At 42.6% G+C, this 27,497-nt stretch overlaps 2 protein-coding genes and 1 long non-coding RNA gene across 5 annotated transcripts in view; 2 read left to right on the forward strand and 1 right to left on the reverse strand.

Annotated features, from left to right (window-relative positions):
- Positions 1-3,439, forward strand: part of ABCA1 (ATP binding cassette subfamily A member 1) — a 92,977-nt gene extending 89,538 nt beyond the window's left edge. For both annotated transcript variants that reach the window (XM_040540133.1, XM_040540135.1), the window contains exon 50: positions 150-3,439. In XM_040540133.1, coding sequence (XP_040396067.1) covers positions 150-290 — 141 coding nt within the window. In that variant the 3' untranslated portion in view covers positions 291-3,439. The remainder of the gene's footprint in view (positions 1-149) is intronic.
- Positions 3,440-5,120: 1,681 nt separating this feature from the next.
- NIPSNAP3A (nipsnap homolog 3A) lies at positions 5,121-11,037 on the reverse strand. 2 transcript variants are annotated; one of them, XM_040540136.1, is made up of 6 exons: positions 10,858-11,037; positions 9,401-9,608; positions 8,221-8,382; positions 6,551-6,700; positions 6,045-6,131; positions 5,121-5,942 (listed from the first exon to the last, which is right to left on the reverse strand). In XM_040540136.1, the coding sequence occupies exons 1-6, from the start codon at positions 11,020-11,022 to the stop codon at positions 5,866-5,868; spliced, it is 849 nt and encodes a 282-aa protein (XP_040396070.1). In that variant the 5' UTR covers positions 11,023-11,037; the 3' UTR covers positions 5,121-5,865. The 2 variants fall into 2 exon arrangements, with proteins under 2 accessions (XP_040396070.1, XP_040396071.1); XM_040540137.1 differs by lacking the exon at positions 10,858-11,037 and adding an exon at positions 9,795-9,842.
- Positions 11,038-11,833: 796 nt separating this feature from the next.
- On the forward strand, positions 11,834-26,576 carry LOC121062168. The gene is made up of 3 exons (XR_005815442.1): positions 11,834-11,844; positions 22,445-22,448; positions 26,354-26,576. It is a non-coding gene; the product is annotated as an uncharacterized LOC121062168 (long non-coding RNA).
- Positions 26,577-27,497: the final 921 nt, after the last annotated feature.

The following is a 27,497-nucleotide window of genomic DNA, read 5'->3' on the forward strand; positions in this document are numbered from 1 at the left end:
ATCCACCAATCTTCCAGTCCTGTCTTGTAAGGGCATTTCAGCAAGCTGGAGCACTGAATCCCAGGTTTAGTCCAGAAAGCCCAGTGCATGAAGTGCCCTGAACTAATGAAAATCTAGACTGATGTTACACATGGCCTTTTTCCTTGCAGGTATTTGTAAATTTTGCTAAGGACCAAAGTGACGACGACCACACTAAGGACCTGTCATTGCACAAAAACCAAACTGTGGTAGACATTGCAATCCTTAATTCCTTTCTGCAAGATGAGAAGGTAAAAGAAAGTTGCGTGTGAGCCAATTTCAGCCAAGAAGTGATGAGCAGAATGCAAACTTCCTTTGCCTGGGGATAGGTTACTCCCAAAGAAGAAGCTAGAGGGAGAGAAACTGGACACTCTACTGATAACCATTCAATGCAATGCAATTCAATGCAATGAAAACAAAATTCCATTTTAGGGGCAGTGCCTCGTGGAGTCGTCTTGTACTGTTCTTAAGTGAAAGACTTGAATTTAGCTCATTTACAGTACAACTCTGTGAAGCTGTGGTAAAGCACCCACCAGATGCTGCGGGCTTTCATCCATACTGTATCTTGTCCTGTACAGTATGTTTTACTAGGGTTGCAAAAAACAGTTCATTGAGGAATCATGGCCAGTGGTTATTTATTGATATTCTAAAGACGTGCATGTTTCACTCTTGAAAACATGCATGTCCGGAGTGGGAATTCCCTGGTGCTACATCCATTGCTGGCAATGAATGCACCGGGACAGTCAGTGGCAAGAAAAGTCACCAGCCTTGTGGCCTGAGTTTGTAAAAACTTACCTGACCAGCTTCTTTTCCTAGACTGCTGTAGGTCTGTCAGTGACAAATCTGGGGCCACAAAGCAGTGCTGTGCAGATGGGATGGCAAGAGATGGGCCATCATATCCATACATCTATTTTAGAGGGTGGGGATATGTAGAACTGTGAACCCTACAAATGCACAGGATTGTCCCACCAGCATCACAACCAGTAACCTACTCCAACTAGGTTTTTGTGTAGCTGAGTACTCTCCTGCTCCTTCGAGGTACTGCAGCAGCTGCATGAACACCTAGCAGAAGGGAGTGGGTGAGAAGCAGGGTTCTGACCACAGCAGCAAACTCAGTAGTTGTACCAGCTGCTAATACCAAGAGCAAATTCTAAATCGTGATACGTCACTCAGATACGTAACGTCTGCTCTTTAACCCCTGCTTTGCACCAGAAAGGTACCCATCAACTAAAGTTATTGCTTAGCACAAGTGTTGCCATTTCTGGCTTTGCCAGATAAAACTAGAAATGTAGGTCATTTTTTTTTTTTTTAACAGTATTATTTATATGACTTTAAATAAGTAGGTAGCATAATTAGGGATTGAAAGTGCTTTCACTTGATCTTTGTAGCCACAGTATTTCTTTACATTATGCCTGCAATGCTGTGCTCTTGTTCTCCATTCAGCGATAGCTATATTCACGATCTTGGCGAGTTCCACGTTCTTGCAATCAACCTGTATCTGGAATTAATGCAAGTTGTTCACCTGAAGTTTTCCCTGTTGGAAGCTAATATAATGTTAGATTAATGTGCAAGTTTGTACTTCTGTTGTGCAGTATAGTTTCAGTCATTAGGTGATCCCTAACTGGAGAACACACCCTTGTTCATGCAAGAAACTGCTTCATTAAAAATTCATCTTGAACAAGATAGTTCAAAGTAGTAGTGCTACAAATTACATCAGTCAATTTTTAAAGTTTTACAAAGATTAATAATAGAGGGGAGATTATGTGGTGAGAACAAGCAATTCTTGCTCATCCTGTACAACAGTTGTGGGAGAGTATGCTTTTGTTAATAAACTTACGGGCCGTTCCGTCTTGCTTTTACAAAGTTCAGAAATAGGTTCAGTATGTGGTTTGAACCCAAGTGTAGTAGTTCCTGGGCTATTCCTGTATGTCGTGCCTCTGCCTTAAATACCTATACAAGTTCTGAACTAGTTTTTAACGCTACTCTGCCACGAACGAGCCACGGACCACTTTCTTCTGTGAATGCCCATAGCAGCCCAACAAGCAGTGAGGAGGCTGGAATGAGCCTTAAGGCTGATTACGTATTTCCAGGCGTACGTGGTAACATTGACCAATTCAGCATTTTTCTTACATAGACAGCTAAATATTTAGCACAAGTCCCCAGTCCCTGCTGTGTTCTACCTTGGGATAAAGTTAATAGCTTACTACATGTTCTGCTCAAGTGCCTTTTTCATACTAATTATTTTTTATCTGTATATTACATTGCTAAGGGGATAGAAAGGAGAGTAACGGGGATTGTTATACCTCACTTAAAACATGCTTTGTTATTACCTTTATGGCATCCTTGCCCCCATGAGGATGAGTCTGCACCAAACTTCTAGGTGCAGAACAACTACTAAGCAGCTGAGCTACAGCCATGACTTTTCTATAGCAGGCTGCTGGTAGGTTATTTTATCAGTTAAACAAATAGCATGTATTGAAGACTTACCACTGCTAGAAATCGTGATTACAAATCAGAATTAAGTCAAAATCTCAGCATAGAGACTGAAGTGAAGGGCTTACGTTTTGCACTGCACAGATCTAGTGCACATAGAAAACTACAAGTTCTAGGAGGATTCAGATTTGGTCAAAAAAGAGCTGGGGTCTGCTCTTTGTAACTGTTCATATAAATGATTAATTTAGCAGGAAACAACAGTTTATTTTTCCCTTAGCTGGCCAAAAAGACATTATTGGTTCCTGTGCCCTGTGACTGTCGTGCTTCTAACCTGCCACAGGTAGTCTGGTATCTGTGATGAAAACCTTACAGTAAACATGGATATTAACTGAACTGTTTCACAACTCTAGTCCGTTTTGTTTGTAGTCATACTGAACAGACAGCTTAATACAACGCTCATGCAGATTTGTCGTGGAGTAAATCCAGACAACAATTTGTCTACCCTTATTAACAGTTTATAGGGAAAAAATCACTCTAGTCACATACAGTATGATTATGAACCACTCATTATAATGAAGCTGCACTGAGGTGTTAACTTATTTTAAACTGTATTACTGTTGAAATGTTGCATCCCTCTTTGTAGTACACTTGTATTTCAGTAAGAGTTGTTATACTTCTCCCCCATGGTTAAACCGCCACTTTGCGCTTATCCTTGCCTCCTGAATTATAGTTGGTCCTTCATTCCAAGCACTTTATGCTATCTGTAATGGGATCTATTTTTGCACTGGAATATCTATTAACTTTGCAAAAATCTAGTGAGATTTCACAACTGAAATTTCTGAGTTAAATCCTTAAATGGACATTTTCATTAAAAGCGAAAAAAAAAAAAAGTATATATATTTGTATTTGCTAATAACTGTTATGTGAAGTATTAAAAGGCACTCTAATTGCCTTGTATTAAGTAAAAAAAAATAAAGCTGTTCTGGCACCTTTGGTCTGTAAAGTGTCATTTATGCATATACTGTTGAAAAGTGCTACTTAGAAGCTCATTGTGCCCTGTTTTGGTCTGGTTTTACTTTCATGCATAATTGATGAGCAAGTTCAAGTATGAGGCACCTGCTATTTTCAGGTAAGTAAGTGAGGTGGTCCAAGATCTGAAAAACAAGAGCTACTTTAAGCTTCTAAAATTATTAAGTAAAAAGGTTTCCAACAAATCATGAAAAATAAAAGTAATTGGTGTAACTGTCAAATCCAGCTACAGAGCTTCTAAGAACCACAGACCCATCTGGATGTCCAAATCATCTGTCAGGCACCCACCCCAGAATATTTCCATCACAGTGGTGCAGCAAGTTGCAACTATATTGATAAGTGCTCGTTCTCTTTTCTATTCTATACCTGTTTTCACTGACAAAGCAAAATGTTGTGTTTGTGTATAAAGGCTCTGAAATACCTTAGCTAACATCAAATTAAAGGACAATCCCTCAAGTTAATAATGTATTGATTTTGAACAGCAATTTAGAAATGCAAGCAGAACAATGATCCGATTGCTGAAAGGAAAAGTGATTTAAAAATGTTGGCTTTTACTGCCTCTTCTCCCACTATCAAAGTTCCAGAATCCAACGAATTCATTGAGTTAGACGCTTCACAAAAATTCTTCTCAAGAAGCCAATTAAAATGACCTGTTTCTTCTGCCTTAATACAGTGTTCAGCCTGCAATTTGGGTAGTGTGCTTTATTTTTTTTTGTGCCACAAAAAATACAAACTTTGGAATAAAGTACATCTCCAACATTCTGAGTATTCATCACTTTAAGTGTTTGTGATAGAATAGTTTTATTACAAAATTTTAGTCTTTTTGTAATACTTTGCTGTTTTCCATGTCAGTTAATAAATATAAGTAATTTGTTGCATTTGTGTGCAAAAAGTCTTATTACTTCCTTGTACCATTTTAGTCCATGTTTTTGTTCAAGAAAAATGAACAGCCCCCTTTTAACTGCTACAAGACCACATTCTAAATCAATGTGCTAGTGATGGTTTATCAGTCATTTATACCTTTAAAAGTTTATTTGTAAAATATAACTCAGGGGTCTCTGAACTAGTCCGTTGTCCACCCTGAGAACGCTAGAGGTCCCTCTGTCACGGGGAGACAGGATGAAGACTGGAGTAAAATCTGTGACCTGTTAACACTCCATTACACAGCAGCTGGATCCCATCCACTCAGCTTGGACACCAGCACAACTACCTGCAGCCGTTTTTGTTTTTTTTTTTTTCCTAGTGCTTTCCATGAGACCTTAATGCACTTGACAGAAGCAATAATCATCATTAGGCAGATTGCACAAAGATACTTTGGTAAAGTGAAATCAGTTCCTTATCGCAGGTCAGTGAATAAACTGTGGAAAGGCCTCCTGCGTGCACTGCCAATTACCGACCTTCAGATTTCAGCAGAGGGTGCTTTTCACTGTACACAAAATCTAAGTGACACCTCACCCCGCATGCTCTCTGCCCTGCTGCTGCTCTAGCAAATCACAAAGCAGCTTAGTGACTCCAGAGCAGCTATTACCAGGCCTGTTGATGACCAAAATGCAAAATCTGCAGAAGGCTGTACTTGGGAGAGTGGGGTTTATCACAGGTCAAACCCATAACAAGCTGGAGATGCAAACACTAAAATTTCATTCTTTATGCAAATTTATTTGGCTTTTAACAATCTGGCAGACAGTATTTCAAAGAACGTAAGCATGTATAGATGCGCTGAATTTGAGATACAAGATTGTAAATTTTAGCACCCTAAATAAGCATTAAAATACTTCCTCAAAGCTAGCTTACAGAATACAAAATGAAAGGACTGAAGTCAGGGCAGACTCCATCAGAACGCCACCTAACCAGCTTCACTGTAGCACCTCCATGGCACAACTGTAGCCATACTGAAATTTTACATTACAAAGAATTAATATAAAGCATCCCAATGAGATGTCTGATGAAACATAACCGTGTTACAAGGATATAGGGGCATTTATTCTTAAGACAATATGTAATACCCATGATGCAATGATTAGAAGAGTCGCCAATGTGCATTATGAAAATGATACCACCCTGAATTGCAGCCTTGGAAAACAACACTTTACTTACTGGGGCCTATTAGTAAACACAGAAAAGTTTTAAGAAGTGAGATGTTAAAATAAAAGATCTGCAAAGCTAACTTTCATGTTCTATTTCTGGAGATGTAGAAACATCACCATAAACTATCATGTGCAGGATTTTACTAATTTTCTTTGGTGTATCAGCATTTTTCATCCATTCACTGTAAACTGAAGAACAAACCATGCAGTTCACGAGGGTATGACGATCCATGCGACGGTACTTGCTGACAGTGCTTCCATCTTGTCTTTTCTGCCATCAGTCACATCGTTTAGGGGAAGGTTACTTCAGGGGTGAGCATGCCAGAGGAATCATCAGCATGTTGTGCTGGGACTCCAAGAACCTGACGCTGTCCCGTACTGCAATGAAACGCGCATTTGATTAAGAAAGAAATCCAATGAGGAGTAATGCTTTTCTCAGCATGCATACAAGTAACAGCAGTGAGAGCCAACATCTCTTACCAGCTGCTACCACTCTGGCATCTTCATGGGCGCTGTGCCTTCCTGCTGCCCGGTGATCTGGGTTCTCATTCCACCAGATCACATGGACTGAAAAGTTCAAATAAAGGCAGCTAAATATTGTTACTGTTGTAATACAATATGCATGCCCCAGTTTTCCACCCTCTCATGTTGGATGCCTTGCATCTAGCAAGGCGAGTATGTGGAGAGACAATCACCAGGCGAGTATGTGGAGAGACAATCGGTTGCTCAGCCTTTAAAAGGTTTGACTCTTGAACATCAGATCTGAGAACCTTTTAAAAGAGCACCACCTGGCTTAAGCATATAACCCAATACACAAAGGTGGGTTCAAGGACTGTTTATAGGACTTCTGTGATCCATACCAACATTTTTTTTTTTATTGAGCCATCCAATCGTGAGCCAGGACAAGGGTTTCTCCCACTTTTCCCACCCCTTCTCCCCCAGTCACCATTCCCAAATCTTTATCAGAAAGTGAGTAGTACTTGTACCTGTGTTAAGTAACCCATACTCTGTGTGGAAAACACCAATCAGCTTAGTGTAGCCTGTATTGATGTGAGCATTGATTGCAGCCTGGAACGATTCACCCCACAGAGCTGGCCCACCAGGTTTCATCTGGAAAGTAACCCACTCGTATACACCTGGAGGAAAAGACAAAGAGGACCTCGAGGAAGGAAATAAAACGTAATTTGCTGTTTCTTAGTCACAGCCACAATGTAGTCATTGTGAAAGCAGTACTGCAATTCCCTGCCATTTGGGGTGGGCAGCCCACAAAACTGCCTCCTTCCTCCCAGCCCACACATCATCTCACAGCTTCCAGAGGAGCACAGGGAAGTGGCTCTTCAGCTGGAACTGTTTGAAGTCTACATAAAAGCGCTGGGACCCAGAGGTACAGAAGGATTCCCACAAAGCCCAGCTTAAAGGGAAACGGTCGCATGAACATTCACAGCAGTTCAGTGTACTTTGCAGAAATCACAAATACTTATACTTGGTAAGTTTGCGATGGCTGATTGAACTATGCAAGTTGGCCTCTTCTAAGACTAGTGATGTTTTCTGGAGCTGGTTTATGACATTACAAACCCCTTTGAATCTTGGCAGCTGGTCGCATCAGGATTTGAAGTCATAAACAACAGACCACGACTAGATTACAGTCTCTGCTCTCCCAAACAATCTGCCTTGCTTGCAGACAAACAGCACGATATCCCAAAAAACTCTAGTCCTGCTAAAAGACATGTTACCTGCCTCCTTTCCATTCACATAGTTACTCTAAATCACACTTGCTAACACTTTAATAGAAATCTGGACAACTGTCATATGGCAATGTACTGTCTGGTATTGTTCTCCAAATACAGGCTGGAGATTTAAAAAGTACAAACATTAAAATGGGAATTGAGTGTTAGAATTGCCAGGTATCCAATTTTAACAGCAAACTGGACCGCTTTTAAATTCAATTGTAACACAGCATAAAATTCACCATCTCTCAGAAATAAGCAACAAAGGTTACTGTATGCATACACATTCTGAGGGGTAAAGCAGGGCCTATTTGACATCACTCCACTGACAGACTAAAGTCTGTGAATTTTCTTCAGTAAGCGTATAGTCACATTCACGACAGAAAGAAAGAAAATATACAGAGACAGGACATCTAAACCTAATCTATGATCTACAAAGTATGCTTGATTTATATGTAACTTTAAAAGGTAGGTTTGGGGTCTCTGTTGTTTTAAAAACAATTATGCAAAAGAAGCAGTAATATAAAAATTGATAAACGAGAAAAATTCCTGTGAAACAGAACAATCTTTTTTTTTTTAAATGTTTCCAGGAAACATCCCCTCACTGACGGATGGACAAAGCAAGCCCAGGATGACTGCTCAGAATGTCAGTGTGGAGTTGTCATCCCGCATGTTTGTTTATGTGACTCACACAACTTTTTACAGCCTTACAACTGGAGCTGTAGCTTTTGACATAAGTACAAAGCCATTCTTAAAAACTTTCTACCTCATCTGTATTATGTCACCTCTTTCACGAGTGTACATACATGCACTTGTTACATAAAGGGATATAAAATCATGTAATACCTGGTTTAAACTTTAAGGCATTTTTTGTTAGTTGGTCAGTCGGCATCAGTAACTTTAATCAGTAAAAGAGAAGGTAAGCTCACCCCCTTCTTTTGAAGGTTTCCCAAGCTGACACCAGGGTACCAGATAAGCAACTTCATTGTGCTGTTTCTCTATACAGGTAAGGGCTGGAGAGATGAATTTTCCCTGCCAGTCCTTGTCATTGGCTAGCGCCTTCCGGACTGCTGTTCTGTGGGCAAAATTATCTGTAAGAAAGCGGAAGAAAATATGAAAAAACGTACTTACTGCTACATCAGCCAGCATAAGAAAGATGCAGCATGACAGACTGGAAAGAACCTTGAAGAGTATCAGTATTTTGGTATTGAGAGAAAAAACGTAACAGTTTTCCTTAATTACTTAACAACATTTAAGAAGGGGGCTGATGAGACAAGGAGAAAGGATGTTGAACCGTACACATATAAACACAATTATGAAATAAAAATAATTTTATTTTTCCTTAGTTTTCCATTTAAAAAGTTTCTCAGAAACTATTCAGAATTTTTTTTAGAAAAAGGAACAACAGAATAGGGCAGAAAATTCTAAGAAGCAGGACATTTCTTAACCACAGATGCATGTGGCAGACAGCACTGACTCCAACAATGTAAAAAGCTGATTACAGCACCAGCAGCCTGTTGCAACCATCGCTGCAGCAACAGAGCACTTCACGCACGTGGGATGACAGAGCTGGTGGAGCAGCTTTCCAGCTCAGCACAGCGTAGCTTCAGGAACCTAACCACACAAACTGTGTGCTCTGTTTTAGGGGAGTGACTGAGCTAAACTTGAACTATGCTCAACTAAAATTTGGGAAGAATTATACGTGCGTGACTCTGTATAAACACATACAGATGCTTGCATATGTATTGTCTGCAGTTATCTGCATTATCCTGTTGAGGAGGTCTCAGTCTTTTTTCCACCCATTTTGAGATTGTGAAGACATCTGTGGTTCAGGAGCTGGCCCTAAGCAAGACACCTACCACAGACAAAAGCTGCAGTTCATCTCATACACCTGCGAGGCACAAAGACCACCCTGTAGGAACAGCTGTAATTCTTTCATCCCAACACGTCAAAATTGTCCTACAGTGTTTTGTTTTTTTTCAGTAATCAGTATGGTAACATCTTTTCTTTTTCTGATGCTTGGTTACTTATCGTAAGGGCAACAAACAAAAGCCACGTAAGCAGTCCCCTCGCTGGCACACGGAGCACACAGAGGGATGCCGAGCGTACCATACTTCCACACATGGACAGCCTTATTCATCGCTCCCAGCTCCACAGTCCAGAGTCCCACCAGCTCTGAGTGAGCTGTGCGAAGGTGGAAGTACTTATTGACCAGTTCCACAAACTCCTTCATCCTTGATGGCTTAATATCGTATGTGCGAATTTCATAGAAAATGCCATTATTTTGTCTGGGGCCTGTAGCAAGGGATGCGAGTACCTAAGAGAAAATGTTAAGAAAAGTAACAAACTAATTCTCAAGCCAGAAAACCATCTTCTGTCTCATTTCTAGACATTCTGTTTTACAGTGAGGCACAGGTGTTTTGTTGTTGTTGTTGTTTTGTTTGTTTTGTTTTTACTGGGGACTGGGAGAGGGAATGCTTCATGACCTCCACTGCAAAAGTACCTTGTGACTTCTTCCTTTGGAAATACTTCCCATGTGCACTATTTGCTGGAATTCCTTTTGGCAGTGCAACAGACTGTCACGCTTCCTTTATCAAAATGAACTGTTTAATTATTACCCATTAAAAAAGAAGGGGTTTCCTTTCCTCAACAGGGTCTCACGGGGGTCTTCCGAGAACCACTGGCACCAGGCTATGCCTGCATGACCCAGTCCTCTGCCATGGAAAAGATGCCACGGCACGTGAGCCAAGGGTCAGCTCGACAGAAATGGGAGCAGGGGAAGTGCTGCCTGCCAGGTTACTCATTCGTTACCCTCTGCAGGGCGTGCTCTTGCCTTGGCTGCTTGTGAACACAAAAGCGAACCAGACATCTTGATGATTACCCCCTGCAATACACTTATTAATATGCTTTCAATACGTAAATTTAGAGTTTATGATTCTAAAAAGAAAGAAAAAAAATAAAAAAGGTGGCTAACTCTTCATATCATTTAACAGTTTAATGCAGAGTACTGACTAAACCAGAAACCATTACTAATTTTGCTGAGGAAACTTACAGTGTGCAACTGCATAAAATAATAATAATTAAAAAAAGCTACTACTAATTTACAATTCTGCATTAAAACACTGCTTCTCCTGGCACTGTTTAGCCCAATACTTCCCCAGATTACATTACATTTTTACCAAGGGAACTAAGGGAACACGACCAACTATTGCAATATGCTTCCTAATTACAGCCTTAAATCGGTATTGACAACTTATAGATTGCTGGCATAAGAAACGGAAAGAAGCAAACGCTTGGGGAGAGATTGCTTCCTTCTTGCAAGAGGCTGTTAAACCCTGCCTCCTTGCCTTTTGCTGGCAGCCTCCCAAGTGCTGCTGGAGAACAGTTTTCCCATCCATGCCACATAAATATTCCCCAGCCCCGCAACAGGCTCGCTTTTTCGTCTGACTGAATAGCCAGGAACGGGGCTCTCGCCCCCCCACCTAGGAAAACCACGGCCAAAACAGCGCCCCGGCCTCCCCTTCCCTTCCCTTCCCTGCCCTTCTCTGCCCCGTCCCGGCCCTCACCTGCGGGCGGCCCCGCGCCCCGCACAGGCGGGCGGCGGCGGCGGCGAGGGGTCGGCGGAGCAGCCCCGGGGGCAGCATGGCGGGCGGCGGGGCGGCGGCGGCGGGCGGGACCTTGGGCGGCCCCTGGGCCGGAGCGGGGCGGCCGTTGAGCGGGGGTGGGACCATAGAGACAATCGGAGAGTCACAGAATCATAAAGGTTGGATGAGACCTCCCAGATCTTCTGCTCCATCCCTTTACCACCACCGTCACCCACTAAACCCTGTCCCTAAGCACCACGTCCAACCTTTCCTTGAACACCCCCAGGGACGGTGACGCCACCACCTCCCTGGGCAACCCGTCCCAGCGCCTGACTGCTCTTTCTGAGAAGAAATGTCTCCTCATTCCCAACCTGAACCTCCCCTGGCGCAACTTGAGGCCATTCCCTCCAGTCCTATCACTAGTTACCTGTGAGAAGAGGCTGACCCCCAGCTCCCCACACCTTCCTTTCAGGGAGCTGCAGAGAGCAATGAGGTCTCCCCTGAGCCTCCTCTTCTCCAGACTAAACAACCCCAGTTCCCTCAGCCGCTCCTCACAGGACTTGTGCTCCAGGCCCTTCACCAGCTCTGTAGCCCTGCTCTGGAAACACTCCAGGGCCTCAATGTCCTTCTTCTAGCGAGGGGCCCAAAAATGAACACAGTACTCGAGGTGCAGACTCACCAGAGCAGAGTACAGGGGGACGATCACCTCCCTGGTCCTGCTGGCTACACTATTTCTGATACACGCCAAGATGCCGTTGGCCTCTTGGCCACCTGGGCACACTGCCAGCTCGTGTTCAGGTGAGCATCAATCAGCACCCCCAGATCCTTTTCCTCTGCACAGCTTTCCAGCCACTCTGCCCCAAGCCTGTAGCGCTGCATGGGGTTGTTGTGGCCAAAGTGCAGGACCCGGCACTTAGCCATGGTGAAACTCATCCTATTGGCCTCAGCCCATCGACCCAACCTGTCCAGGTCCCTCTGCAAGACCTTCCTACCCTCCAGCAGATGACTGACTTGGTCTGCCTCTGTAGGGTCAAACGCTGGCCCAAAGGGGGTGTCAGTGCAGCTGATAATAAATATAAATTATAAATAATAAATAAAGATACCTCCCACTTCATAGTGAAGGGTGGCCTGTGGAAGCCAATAATAATAGCAATGACAACAACTTCAGCAATGACAACAACATCAACAACAATAACATCAACAACAATAATAATAGTAGCAATAATAATAACAATATAAACTAACGTAACAAGGCAATACCTTCTCAGGATTCGTCTTAACAGAATTACAACATTCCTTCTGCCATCCCCCCCTCTCAGGTAACTGACTTTGTTAGCCTCTGCACGGAATTAAGGTGAAGAGGGAAATGATGGCTTTGTGCCTAGTTTATGCTACTCTCTGTGGAGCTTTCATGATTTTTCTCTTGATTACAGACAGTTTTTGTTAACAACAACCCCAGGAAAAAAAGATGGTCTAAATTAAAATGAGAAAGGAAAAAGTTGTTTTAGCAGACACATTAAGAGAATGGTGTGGAAAGAATGAAGAATCTGCAGTGTGTTTATACATTGTAGGTACACGTGCAAGTGTTACCCATGGTTACATTTTTATGTTAAAAGCACTGAGCTTGATACACAATAAAGCATTTTTGCAGCATGGCATGAATCATTGTGATAGTTTCTATAGCAGAAGCACATATGAAGTGTGATTGCTGATGCAGTAATTGCCTGTTTCAGATTTTCTTTTCCACTTACAAACAAATTGTATTTCAGCTGAGGGCAGGGAATGAGTGGCAAATTCCAAAATATTTAAGGTCTTCCTCTGTTTTTCTTACTATATGGATGCATAAATGTTGTTCATAGCCATGTTGTGCTGGGAGATTCCTTTACATTTGTAAAAGTTTTATCATTTCAACTTTGCCTGTGTTTGCTTCTTTGTCAGGAATGAAACCAGGATTTGAATCGAGTAGTCATAAAAAGCAGGTTTTGTTCTTGTTAACCTGAACAGTCAAACAGACGCTTTGATTTTAAACCTCTTTGGCGTAGTCAGGGAATAGAAAGAAGAATGTGGTTTTTGTATTTGAGCAAAACAGTTCAATGTAGTGCAGAGGGAAAATGTACAACAAACAGCAGTGGAACTCATTGTAGGCCCAAAATGATTCCCTGAGACTATTTGACAGATGATTTTATACAGACATAACTTTGAGAAAACTGTTTATGAGTTCAGCTAATGAAGTGGCTAAGAAAAGCTTGTTAAGAAAGCAGTTCTTTCAGCTCTACATTTTTGCCTCAAACATGAGTTTGCCACATTCCCTGATATTTTCTCATTTATGTTCTTCTAGAAGTCCAGGGGAATATTCTTCTTTCAAAACAGACGACTTAGAGCCACAGTGGCAGAGTGAGAGGACTGTATATCCAACTCATTTGCTACTTATGGGGCTGTTTACCATTCCACAAAATGGTGAATAGGAGCTGTGTTTTGCAGACATAACGCAGCTCACAGATAGTATTGGACACATGGGAATGACAGTGTTGATCTTGTGAAAGAAATAGTGCTGCATAATCCCTGTTCATAATGTTTTATTTTGGTAGAGTTGATGAATCAAATACTGTTTTCTATTCATGCCGCTGTGACTGCCAGTGATCCCCAGGCAGAAATGGTTTATTAAAATGTTTGTTACTAGTGGAAGCCAAAGCTCCATGGAGGAAAAACGCAAGAAAGTGATTTGTTGCTATACTGCATTTATGTGTTGTATTCCCTCCATGCAACATTTTAATCGATTATCATTTTCCCATGGCACAGGGAAACATTTTTAGTCTGATCTGTATGTAAATGACCTGTGAGTGTGGGCAAGCACTGGGTAGTATCTTTTATCTCTCTCATACTCTAATTGGAGGTGGTGATAATAGATAAAGGTAACCATCTGTACCAAAGGCTTTAACACTTGCAGGAGCAGCTTTAACTTCATTTGTGATGTTTGCTTAAACAAATGCAGAGAAAGCAAATCAGTGCTAAGCTCTTCTGGAAACTGAGAAAGCACGATACCTGTCCTTATTACACTAGGCAGGATGTTCCAATTTGTGAATCACAGCTTTCGTCTTCCTTTTGTGTAAAGGATAAAACAAGGAGCTTTCCTTCTCTTTCTCCATGAAACCTTCTGCTTAAGTTCTTTCCACAGAAAGGCTGTTTTCAAGTGCTCAGGCAGTAGGTCTTCTTGTGGCTCCTTTACAACTGCAGCTGGTTACAGTTCCATGCCATTGGTAGAACTTGAGAAGGGTATGCAATGTGCTTATTTAGCCTGAGTGTAACACACAGGCTTTCCCTGTTACATTTTTACAAATCTCTCCTTCTACGTGCTGCCCATGGTCTGGGTGGTTCTGATCCTGGATGAGCAAGCAGTGAACGATTTCCTGGTTTGTGCACAAGACAGCATTCCTGAATATAATGTAGCCTCTTGGTGTCTTACCAGTAGGCCAGAACATGTAAATAGTTTCTCATTTCCATCTTCTCAGCTGTTCCATATGAAAATCTGAGTAACAGCTTACCAAACTCAGTATTTTCCTCCGTGGTTTTCCCAGCCACTTTGCAATCCTCATCCTATCAAAACAATCTACATCATATATAATTAATTGCTGTGTGGCAACAATGGGAATACCTACCCAAACCAGTGCCATCCCTGTCTTACCACTGGTGAGAGTCACTGTGCTGCACCTTGTGGCCAGGGCCTGAGGACATGTTCAAAACAGAGTCATCTTCAGGTTTCTGGTCAGTGATGTCATGTTTTCCCTTTGCTGGAGAAGGCAACACGGTGCTTTATCTCTCTGGGAAGCAGGCCCCTGCTGTCCACACTCTGCATTTGTCCACTCCACACCCTGAATATGGGCTGACATTTGACACAGCCCCTGACCACCGTCTTGGCTTCTTAGATCTTTGGGAAGAAGATAGAGGGCAGAGCAGGGCTGCACAGCTGTCTCGAAAGAAATTAGAGAGCTGCTTTATGCTGCTAGATTTTTATAAACATTTGGGCCTTATGTTGGATGTCACAGTGCCTTTTGTCGTTGTTTGTATCAGCACCAGGAGGAGACAAATTTTACTGTATCAGATGTTCTCCACTCATCTTGCAAGTACCTATAGCACAAACTATGGAATGGGCCACTCTGTTTCTTCGAATTAAGTACAGAAGAAAACACTCAGATATGTTCCCAGTTCTTTTATAGAAGGCATGCTTCTTAAAAGCTTGATTAAATGATTTTTCCTTTCCTTTTTCTTTTTTTAACGCCTGGGAAATCCATAATGATTCTAGAAGAAGGGACATGTTAAAGATAACACACATATTGAAATCCTCTAATCACTTCAATTTTTTTGTATAGTAAAATAGTTTTATTCCAGACCTCTGATTTAAAAAAAAAAAAAAAAAAAAAGTCTTCCCTGTCAATAGCTCATAAGTATTAAGTTCAAGGACTTTATTAATGTGTTGTGCTTATTACTTGACCACTGTAATTGCAGTTGTTCGCCTCAGAATATCTCCTTGCATTTTATGAGTGATATTTTTAAAATCTGAGAATTAAATACTCCTTTTAGTTAATCCCTTTTCAGTTGATTAGGCAAAAACCAATGCTGTGCCTGCACATGTTCACAGATGGGGTGACATATGGTGGCTTCTGCCACTGTGGGTATTTCAAGCATAATGCAGCTGAGAACTGTAAGGTCTGTGCCGGAAAGGAGTTGACATGAGTATGCAGATGAAGGTTTATGTGGGGAATACCCAGCTGGGTTGACTTTTTACTTCACAGGTATTAGCTCAATTAACATTTTCCCCAGTAAAATTAAAGCCTACAAAAGATGCAAATGAAATACCCAGTTTCACTTTCCTAAGCTACACTTCTCTATTGCCTTCTGTTATTTGCTGCATACAATAAGCTCGTTTCTGGAGGTGCAAAGCAATTTTTTTCTCTAGGATTTGGCCAAACATGGGTTGCACGTGTGATCTAAAGTCATGTTTGCTTGCCAAGAAAAGCAAGCTGGACACGTTTAACCTGAAGAAATCGAGGATTCTTTCAGCTGAGGGTGAAACAATATTGTGCCTCCTAACCTGAGTCCTGACAGCAGGCCTTATGTGATGGAGGAGACAAACAAAAGCACTCATTCCATCAGATTTGATAAAGGAAGATAGATTCCAACACAAGAAGGCTTGCTGTGGAAAGCACCTTTCAGGTATTCTTGCAATCCCATACCTGGCCCAGATGAGGAGAACAGGCATGGTCCTACGCAGGCCTAAGAGGGTGTGGGAGGCGAATATGGCCAGTTTTCCTTGCTTGGATGATTTCTTTCAGCCTCTCCCAACAAGGATCCAAGATGAATGCAAGCAGGCTGCTCTCAGACGAGTGCATCCCCTCAGTCTTGCTGCTGTCTGTGCTGCTGAGGCACCTTGGCTCAGCAGCTGGCCACTTCTCCTCACGTTGCCCAGCACAGCCTGGCCCCAGCAGACACCAGTGCAGCACCAGAGGGTTGCTGATTTACCGCGGGCCTGGTTAACCTGGGTGGAGGACCATCCACGGTGACACACAGCAAACACACACTTTCTAGGTATTTTGTTCTTTATCTCAGTCTCTCTCTAACACCAGTAATAGTACTTAATGGCATTCCCCACACAGCCTGCAGCACAAGTCCCAGTCAATGAAAGGAACTCTGTGATGCCTGTGTTTGGCCACCTTGGGGTTAGAGGCAGCCAGTCGTTTTATTGTGAGCAAGCTCCTCTGCTCTAATTCATCTCCTGAGTTTGGGAGTGAGGCCTGGAGAGTCTTTGTACAAAAAAGCCCAAAATAATGGGTTATATTTTTGAGCAAGGCTAAATTATCAACTCCAATAATTCACCTCTCTCTTCTATTTTTTGATGCCCTGCATAGATAAAGATCTCTTTCCAGGAGAAACACAGTCTTGTCCCCCATGCCTAGAAAAGTTGTCTCCCTCTTCCAGTCTGCAGTAAATAGCCTCTTTTGTAGCTTCCTTTCCCTGTAGTTAGATTGAAATGTGTACTGATAATAGGCTTCTCTTCCTGCCTTAGTTGTTCTTCCCTGACACCCTAGAAAACTGCTTTTCTTGGTACCACTCGATGAGAAGTTCCCCTGAATTTTTTTGCCAAAATTCAGGAGGTGCTGTTACTGTTTATGGTAATGAGCTGCAGGTCTGTTAATCACACAAGGGAAATTTGCAGCTGTTGCAGAACTCGTCAGCTACCTCTGCATCTGGCCAGCATGGTCTGTTCACCACATCTCTCCTTCCCACCTGTATCTTGGTGTAATGAGAGCACAGCTGAAGGCTGGACTACCTCATCTAACTGAGAGAGACCTGTGGTGAGCACAGGTTGAACATGCTGAGCAGGATATAACTTGGCTAAATAAACTGATAGGCTAAGGAGATGGAAACTGGGAGCAGAACAGACAAGTTCTGCCACCAGGCTCCTCAAAGCAATCCCTAAAGTGGTATTAGGCAGCAAGAGCTGTGAGATACCTCAGCACTCCTGGTACCATGCAGAAGTGAACAGAGCACCCAAACAAACTGCAGGTAGGCAGGTACAAACTGAATGGGCATGCAATGTGAAAAACAGTTGCAGGTGGGCTTGGATCACCTGGACACTGTGACATACATCAGTGCCCACTTCCTTAAAAAAAAGAAAAATAAAAAAATACAGACTTCTTTTTACCTGCTTACATCAAGCCATGTGGAACAAATTCTTTCAATAAACAGTAAAAACAAGAAACACCCATGTGTTCTAATATGCCATTGCCAATATTTCAGAAGATGATTGTTATTGCAGATAGATCTCTTGATCTCTCTTACATTTTAGTCTATTAAAAACAGAACAAACCAAATATTTTTTGTTTTGTTTTGTTTTGTTTTGTTAGGAAGTCAATACAATTGCACAAGAAGCTTTGATAAAGAATCTGTTGACCAATACAGCTAAAGGAAAATGATTGTATGTGAAGTTCCAATCTGGAGGGAAAGTCTTGAATGGCAGTAAACATTTGAGTGATTCCAGGTAGATATCTACTGCAGTGATGAAATAAAATAAAATAAAATGAAATAAAATAAAATAAAATAAAATAAAGAACAGCCTGAACTAGAAAGCATTCTGATACTCATAAGCACCTTATGTTATAAGCACCTTAGGGTGCAGGAATATACCCATTTTAGAGAATCCTCCCAGCAGAATCGGCTTTCTACTAGGAAACCCATGAGTCACAGCAATGATAGGCAAATTAGTTTAGTCATTCATGTGAAGGGCTTCAAATATCAATACTTACCAATAGGATCCTGGTATTCTGAGGTCCTGCACGTCACTGTGTTTACTTGGAAGCTATTGATATCCCAGCAGTTTGATGTAGTCAGTCTTGAAGAACTATCTTTTTTAGACACCTGTAGTATTTCAGAACAAAATTTTTAAAATAACTTGTAAGGGAGAACACACATGGAAGTCTGTCATAACAATCATCTCTTCCACGACACTTTACAACATCTGCACAGCCTCCAACTTTATTACCTTGGTCATGATATGCTAAGTTAAGCAAATTGTTATTTCTAGACCTGTCTGTCAAGTGAAGGAGTTGTGAACTGGGAGCCAATTTGTCTAGGACCAGACAGACTGGCAAAAGCAGAACTTGGCTTTGAAACCAGGTATTTCTAGCTCCGGGTCCCCAGAATGTGTGGTCTGTAAGCATGGAACATTTTCCTCATACTTGGTGACAGGCAGCTCCAGTAATCACTGTTCACCTCTAATGAGAACGTAGACTTCTGCATTTTTGCTTTATCCAGCAGGCAGGTCTGTCTCAACACAGGCAGCAGGATGTACAGGAAAGGCTGAACAAAAAACAATGTTGTTTTAATTTAGAGAAGATAGTACTGATGGTTATGTGATCCCTATTCAGGTAATTACAAGAGTGCTTCAGGACAGAAAGGCGTAATCTGTTCTCTTTGTCCATGGCGGATAAAATAAAAGCCACAGGCTGAAATTACAGGAAGGGAAATTTTGATTAGATGTTTTCCACTTGTTAAGATAGTGAAACATTTGAAAAGATTGCTGGGAAAAAGTAGGATATCCAGGCCTGGAATTACTAGGAATGGCTGAAATGGTGATCATGCATTTACATAGCAAGTATGAGCTAGATTACCTTTTTTAAACTGGACTGTGGACACAAGAGTAGTAGTCCACGAGGCATGCAGGGTCCATTCTTCCCGGCCAATGGAAAGACAATCTAAGAAACTCTGCAGCCAGCAGGGAAGTGGCAGATCTCTTTTCTCTGCTCTGATGAATTACTCCAAATGTTGGGGCAATAACAGTAAACACAGCATTCTGTAAAATGGTAACACTTTGACCAAGTGCTGAGTAACGTATTTACTCGTAGCCAACCCTCTAAGCACCATCAAGACTTTGGGGCAGCAACCTGGGTATTTACCAAAAAGTTGCACTTTGGTAACCAGGGAAGGTAGCCAGGTAGCCACTTCTTTTTCTTAGAAGTCCTCTAGTTAGAGCCAGTAGCATTTCAACGGGACCTGCTGTGTTGCTGATGTTGCATCACCAATAATTACCTGTGACAGCGGTGCACGCAAATCATGAGGAACTTCAACCAACAGTAATAACGAGTGTGACATGTGAAGTCCCATTCCCATGGACTCGCTCTTATAGCCCTACTTCATGCAATTCTATCAGTGTTTCCCGTCTTCCATTTGTGTCTTCATGGTCACCTATAGCAGGCAAGAAAATTGCCTAAATGTGTATACCACTAGCAAATGCTGACTGCTGCCAGAAGGGATGTGCTTCTCTGTGTCTTTTCTGCAGAACAAGCACTGATCAAGTGCTGATTTCCATTAACCTAACTTTCCCCGAGACCTCTGTCCTACTTCTGTTTGAAATTAGCTAACTGGTTCAAAAGATACTACAGGAGGCGGGGCAGATGAACAAACAGATAACAGGTAGCGTAACCCCGTAAGCTCTGTTTTCTTAGAAAACTGGGCTAAAAAGAGCACTGTTTAATCAGGCTGCAGCTGCCTGTGAGTTGGTCAAGTCTGGCACTCAAGAGAAAGTCTTCACCTCAAAAACCAAGGGACCAAATCCAGCACACTCCCCAGGGACACACAGTGAATATGAAACTCTGTCCCAGGCTGGTCTGGTTGAATCCTCTCTGGTCCTATGTTCGGTGCTGCTACTGCAGCAGCAGTCTGTGAGCACAGGAGCTGAAAACAGCCTTGTGGCTGAAAGACAGGACTGATTTCAGAAGGACTGGGTTTGGTTCCTGCCTGTGACAGTGCCTTCTTTTGGGAGTAGGCGTAGGAGAATTTAAGGCAATGGGTTGAAGGATATGGCAAGGGGAGAACAGGAGAATCACAGTAAAAAGTGCTGCCTTCCAGGACAGCTAATGTCTCCTTTTTGTATGATTCATAGCAAAACAACAGCTCTTGAAAATGTCATTCCCATCTAATTATGACCTTTTTGGCTAAGAAGCAATGGTTAGAAGGCATTCTTTACTTTTTTTTTTTTTTTTTTTTTTTTTTTTTTTTTTTTTTTTTTTCTTTTTTTTTTTTTTTTTTTTTTTTTTTTTTTTTTTTTTTTTTTTTTTTTTTTTTTTTTTTTTCTTTTTTTTTTTTTTTTTTTTTTTTTTTTTTTTTTTTTTTTTTTTCTTTTTTTTCCCTGTACCACAGGGTAAACTGTAGCTGTATGAACAGTTTTGGGTGGTTGTTAGTGTACCTTATTTACTGCAATATGCTTTGATATTTGAAAGCATTCCACTGTGTTCCTCTTCAGGGTGGCTTTCATTCTCCAATCCATCCCAAGAGTGTGAGTTTTCCGCATATTTGTTCAGCCAGTCACAGCAAAATTGTTTGAATTACGTGGTCCCAACCCCTGAGAATGATTCCACTCCATGCAGGGAGTTTTTGACCAGTGGATTGTCTTGTCAACTTTAGAGAAGGTCTTGGTGGCTACAGATGCATTAGTCATAAGCAACAGGTCGCGTGGTATGTATATTGCCATATCACCATCACCCACACCTTTTACAGGGTCTGATACATAGGAAAACTCATGCTGGCAGTGGCTGTTACGACAGAAGATGTCAGTCGATTCACTTCCACCAATGTCCTCTACCAGATCTCCATGAACACACATTGGCCAAAGGAGACTTTTGGGGTCTATGCCAAGCACTCCCTACTCTTATAAAATATCATTTGGATCCCAGAGAACTTCCATCCTTTATTAAATTCAACCATGTCTTTCTAAATGTAAAAAAGAAAGGATCATTGGGTGTCTCTTTTTGCCAGGTGACCCTACTGCACATAGCACAATTTGTCTTTTTAATATCTTTGAATGTTTTATATGCAGAAGACATCCTTGGTGAGGAACCTGCAAATCCTCAGGCTGCATCAAGTTCTGCTGTATAGCTTGAGGCCCATAGCTTTTATACAAAGACTGCCTGTTGAAATGCTCATGTTGCATTTCAAAAACAGATTCCCTGCATTTCTTGCAGGTAGAAGGATTCCTGTCATGCCACCATATGATATGGACATTTTGGATCATCATAAGCCTGCAGTATTCGTTTTCATTTGTTTGTTTGAGATCAAAGCTATTAATTAAGCTAGTCCATTATTTAAGCAAGTTATTTTGGCAATAATCACTTTCCCATTATGAGAAGGAGAAGGGTTTTCCATTGTTCTCTTGGCTGTTGCTAACTTCCAATGTAAATATGTCTGAATTTCATAGGTGTGTCTAAAGAACTGCTGCATGAGGAACTCTTCGGAAAAGGTGGAGCTTTTTATTTTACATATAGGAAACCAACCTTTTATTGGTTCCAAGGGGGCTGCTAACTCATCAACAAATACTGACCTACTAAAAGAGGTAAAGATCTCTCATCCAACTCAGCTAATCCCTTCAAACTCAAACCCAAGTTGTGAGTTAGGTTTATTTATTTGGGCTTACTGATTGAAAAGTATTACTTACTCAAGCAGGGAGGGAGTAGAGACAAATCTGAGTGCTGCAGTAGATCATTCTCTTCTTTTTCCAGTTCCAACAGCTCAGACTCAGGCAACACAGGGAAACTGAGGCCTTCCTTGAGGGCTCAGTTGAGCAAGGCGGGCTCCTGAGACAGCTGTGCTGTCTGACAATTTTGTGGGGCTATGGATGTGGTAAATGTGCTGGAGCTCTTGCCTCAGCATTGCGCTTGACCAACGTCTGAAAATGTGCGTATGGATCTGGGATATTTGGGTTCCAGTTTTATAAAGCACTTGTGTGCCTTGGTTAACTTGATGTAGGTAAGTAACTATCTGCAGTGGGACTGAAGCATGTGGTTAGTAGGGACTGACTGAGAGGCACCACACAGAAAGACATCTGGTTTATTGCTATGCAGAGAGCAGACCTTTCATATTGACTCTAACACTTGCTTGCATCTGTGGTTTGATCATGTCATTCACATCATTTAACTTCTCTACCTCAGTTGTTTCATCTGAGAAGTGAGAATGCTAAGGTTTGCCTTTTTACCAGGTGATGTAGGAGGATTAATTCATGAGTGTGTGCCCTGGACTTCAGAGAAGTCTGCCAGTATGAAAAACTATAATTAACAATTGTTTGTCTTGCACAACAGCCTGATCCTGAGCAGTGCTGACTGTTTGTCACTGCTGCCCTAAGCAGTGAAGGTTGATGTGCTCAGCAGGATCAGAAACAGACTAAAAATTTAAATTTAAGATAGCCAGTAGAAATCTAACATTTGGGAAGAACCCAACATTTTTTGAACCACAGGAGGCTCCAAAGGCCAATGCAGTAAGTGATAGCTTTCCCTGACTCCAACAGACTTTCAACCCAAGTTTGTATCTCCTGCAACTGTCTCAGATACTTATCATTTCATCACCATGCATAACTCTTCATTTCTATTTCTCTCAGAAAACAGGAATCTAATGTGTTCTTCAGGCAAGGAGTCAAGTCCTTCCGAAATCCAAGAAAAGGAGGAAAACAGCATGTTGCTTCTGCACCAGCTATCAAAAATCTAGTATCCTAATTTGAAATATAAATGGAAAAAAAAATTTGAAGGATAGGAACACATGCTTGTGGGAGTGAGTGGCTTTTTCCCTTGTGCTGAATTTGGACTTGGATTTGAACTTGGGATAGTTATGGAGTAGTAAAGTTGGTTTTATGGAGCTGTAAAGACTCAGTATGATGTTAAAGGAGAAAAATTCAAACTCTCAGAAATGGAGTAAAGAAGGATTTCTGGATTCAAAGGAGTCAGGAGCAGCACATCAGTTTCATCTGGATCCACATGGAGATGGTGAGTGATATGGAATGGAAAATGACAGACAATGTCCACCAACACACTCAGTTGTTGAGATAAAACCCACTTTACAGGAGATTGGATCTCTATGCTAGAGTACTGTATAGTCAGTCCATTTCATGCCTTCTGCAGTCCAAGTGAGAATTTCCTGAAAGTAAGGAGACAAAAAGAGGTAGATGCTATATAGCCTACTAGCCTGGCTTTCAGTATAGCCACCTAGGGTGTGGAGGAAGATGTATGGAAATTGTGAAAACTAATCCTGAGTGCTAGCCCAGGAACAGGCAGGAGCTGTTTCATCCAGTTGCAGATGGAAAATAAAGGCTGAGTTACAGGAGGGTGGGGATGAGGTAGGACTAAAGGTGATGGCAGCCATTCATTTGGGGGGAAAATGTAGAAAGAAAAGCTCAAATGGAAAGTAATGCTTCTTGGGTAGAGCATTCTGTTTGCACAGAGTGGGCCTGGATAGATCTGGCATTTGGCACAGCTTCCAGATGGCAGGCAGGACTAAAAGTGGGGTGGGTGGGAGCTTCCTACAGCTTTTCTGCTGCTTATGCAGAAAGGGATGTTGAATGTCAAGTCTGTGTACCCATCTCACTGACGGAGTGTTGACCTCTGGCCAGGGGCAGGGTGGGAATGAACAACTAGCTAGGGAAAGAGCAACATTAAGCAGATAAGTGATTGCATGAGAGATAGGGATTGGGAAACTGGAAATGTACGGCAGTAGGGCTGGGACCCTTCCTTGAGGAGGCAGCAGTGGTACAAAGCAAGAGGACAGAGGAGTTGAGAGCTCCTGTGCTGGGGTCTGGGTTTGAGTGCTGTAGAAGGCCAGGGCTGTGAGGAGCAAGAGGTGGCTGGTGTTGTGAGGAAATGGGGAGGCACATGAGAGGGTAGAAATTTAGTGGATACATGCTGAGCTTGACATTTGGGGAGGGAAGAAAGAGCATAGAAGGGTTTGAAAGGAGGTCTCGGGTCTTACTTTGGAGAGGACCAGTAAACACTGTAGGGGATTTGCATGAAAAGAGAGGACAGGGTCTTCCCCTGGTAGCTACTTTTCTACATACAGTTTCAGTGTGTGATTTATGCATATACTCCCATCATCTGACGCGAAGCTATGCCTCGCTTCTTACTACATCCTCCCAGGAATGGACTTATTGGCTCTTGTTCCCCTAGGGCTTTTAATCTCTTTATATGACCCTATAAAGATGATGTTAACTCAGGAGGCTGTGCAGCCCCCTTGTTTGGCAGACTGCCTCCAGGAAAAGGGCTATGGATAGGAGAAAATGCTATACCCCACAGCTGACAACAGAGCCCCGTGAGCTGCAAACTGGAGGCTGTTGTCATGGTGTTGTACCTGGTACCGTGATCTGTCTCTGGTGTCACTCTCCCACCGGAAACACATAATATCTTCGGCTCAGGTCTTCTTTGGCTTTGGCTTCTGTTCTCTGCTGTGGGAACTGTGTCTTTCTTTGTTTAGAAAAACCTGTCAAGAGAACCGTCTGCAGAAACCTTTCCCTTCCAACCAAAATCATTATCAATTTGTCCACACTTGCTGGACTTGCTCTGTCCAAGTGAAATTTGCTTAATTGTCTATTTGTAACCTTGCATCCGTCATTTGTGACTCGTGTGTTCACTGTATGGAGAGATCCGAGGAGGGATGTGGATGAACAGGGTCATTTCTAGCTGTTTGTTACCCACATCCTTGGCTGTTTTGTCTAAGGAGAGGAAACAGATCTTGTTAGTGTGACTGCATGCTTCATTCCAGTATGGAAATGGCACTCCTGAAAATGTATTGCAATATCACATGGGAGGAGGAGAGAGATTTGGGAACTGGAGAGTGGATGAGAACTGTGCAGGGGACTTAAAACACTGTAAAAGTGGTCTTTTTTATACACACTATTGAAACCTAAGTCAATAGTTGGCCCTTTCTCCTAAGCATGCAGGCTGAGACAAGGAAATATCATGTCCCTCACTGGAAAGCTGAACATGGCTGTTTGACATCTCATTTGCCTAAAGGGCTCCATTCTGCTTGTTGGACTGAAGAAGTAAAATGAGACGCAATACCTGCATGAGGAGGAATTTCTCATGTCCAATTAGCAGAGTCCTGCTGCTTGCAGTAAAGACAGTGAGAAGAAACATAGATGGCCAACCCATCTCTCCTTGTCACCTTTCCAACACGGTGAGGCTGCTTTATTTGGTTGGTTTTAATAGTCTCATTTTCAATGGTATTAATTCACTCTGCAGCTGTAGCATTTCAGGTAGTGGCTGCTGCATCACTGTCCCAGAGTTGTGGGACATAATGATCCCATTTTTGGGAGGACTGTGGGGTGATATGTCTTATGCTTGCCTGACTCTGAAAGCCGCTTGTAGCATGCCAATGAAGTCCTCCTCTGACTCTGTTTTTCCACACACTGTTAGCACTGTTAAAAGGTGATACTTACCCTACCAAAAAAAAAAAAAAAAAAAAAAAAAGGCCATTGAGCAGAGCACATCCCTCTCTTCCCCTCCACTCTCCGTGGCTTGGCATCTGATGTGCAGTCCCAGTCTAGTCTGAATAATCTGTGGCAGAAGAAAGAAGGCACACATGAGCTGGGGAAAACCATACAGGGGATTTTACAGGAGGATCCCAGTGTCTCAGGAAACCAAAAACACAAAGCCACAGTACCTTGGCTTGAAATGTAAGTTTCCCTTGATCATAACATACCATGCAGTTTCAGTTTTTGGCATCTCCTTTTGGAGGTCAAGACCAAAATGATTTATGTGAGACTAGCTAAGGATTCCCTAGAAAGGATATCATTCTGTAGAATCCTGTATGTTGTTCTGGAAGGGAAGAGACCACCTGCAGCATTTCTGTTCTGCTCAAATGCAGTGTGGTCCCCTCCCCTGCGTGTTGGATTGAGTGCACTTTTGAATACTTCTGGACTTTCCTTAGTGCCAAAGGTCTTTTCAAGATGATGTTGATGTTCATGGAAAACACTCTTCTCTTGGTTGTTAGTCCAGCTGCGTTTGGCAGATTGACTTGTGGGGCTGGTGTGATGCATTATCAGTGCTAGAATCACAGAATCATAGGATGGCCGAGGTTGGAAGGGACCTCTGGAGATCATCTCGTCCAACCCCTCTGCCAAGCTGGGCACGTTGCACAGGATCGTGTCCAGGTGGGTTTTGAGTGTCTCCAGAGAAGGAGACTTCACAACTTCTCTGTGCAACCTGTGCCAGTGCTCTGTCACCCTCGCAGTAAAGAAGCTTTTCTTCATATTCAGATGGGAATTTCTGTGTTTCATTTTGTGCCCGTTGCTTCTCATCCTACCACCGGGTACCACTGAAAAGAGACTGACCCCATCCTCTTAACACACTCCCTTCAGATGTTTATACACATTGATAAGATTTCTTCTCACTCCTCTCCAGGCTAACCAGGCCCAGCTCTCTCAGCCTGTCCTCGTACGACAGGTGCTCCATTCCTCTAATTATCTCTGTAGCCCTCCTCTGGACTCACTCCGGTAGCTCCATGTCCCTCTTGTACTGGGGAGCCCAGAACTGGACCCAATGCTCCAGGTGTGGCCTCACCGGGGCTGAGCAGAGGGGCAGGATCACCTCCCTGCTGGCTACACTATCCCTAATGCAGCCCAGGATCTCACTGGCCTTCTTGCCACAAGAGCACACTGCTGGCTCATGGCCACCATGTTTTCCCCCAGGACTCCCAGGTCCCTCTCTGCAGAGCAGCTCTCCAGCAGGTCAGCCCCCAGCCTGTACTGGTGTTTGGGGTTATTCCTCCCTAGGTGCAGGACCCTGCACTTGCCCTTGTTGAACTTCATGCGGTTCCTCATCGACCAGCTCTCCAGCCTGCCCAGGAAATGGAGGGTGCTCTCGGCTGTCACTGGTGGCCTGCTCAGGAAGTACAGACCCAGTGCTGACAGGCTGATTGGGGGACCCTGCAGCCCTTTTTACTGAAGAGAAGGCCAGAAAGAGAGATTTGATAGAGGTGAGGGAGGGAAGAGATTAAGAGAGGAAGTAACAGCAGAGTCCCAGGACGTAACCGCGAACCTTACAAAGCAGGGCATTCATCAGGATTTTCTGTGTCGTCCAATTTTACTGGGGCTAATAAGGACACTTCTGAAGGACAGAGACAGGCACATCAGGGGAGGTACCTGTGCTGTGAGGTTTTTCAGGGAGAAATGTCAGATTGGAGATCTCCAAAGAGGATGGATGAGATTTCCCATCAAATGCTCTAATTTTGGCCAGTTAAAGAGCAAATATCACTATCTGGCTGCGCAGGCAGGGAATGTCTGTCATTTCCTTTTCTCCCAAGGAACATGTCAGATG

The sequence above is a fragment of the Cygnus olor genome, chromosome Z, assembly GCF_009769625.2.
Source record: "Cygnus olor isolate bCygOlo1 chromosome Z, bCygOlo1.pri.v2, whole genome shotgun sequence".
In the NCBI taxonomy this organism is placed as follows: domain Eukaryota; kingdom Metazoa; phylum Chordata; class Aves; order Anseriformes; family Anatidae; genus Cygnus; species Cygnus olor.

Excerpts from the sequence above, each read along its gene's own strand:
- NIPSNAP3A (XM_040540136.1), bottom strand. The coding sequence starts at position 11,022 with ATGGTCCCACCCCCGCTCAACGGCCGCCCCGCTCCGGCCCAGGGGCCG. Across the intron at positions 6,132-6,550 it reads GTATGGGTTACTTAACACAG|TCCATGTGATCTGGTGGAAT; the intron begins GTACAAGTACTA and ends TGAACTTTTCAG. Across the intron at positions 5,943-6,044 it reads TGCCAGAGTGGTAGCAGCTG|TACGGGACAGCGTCAGGTTC; the intron begins GTAAGAGATGTT and ends GTTTCATTGCAG.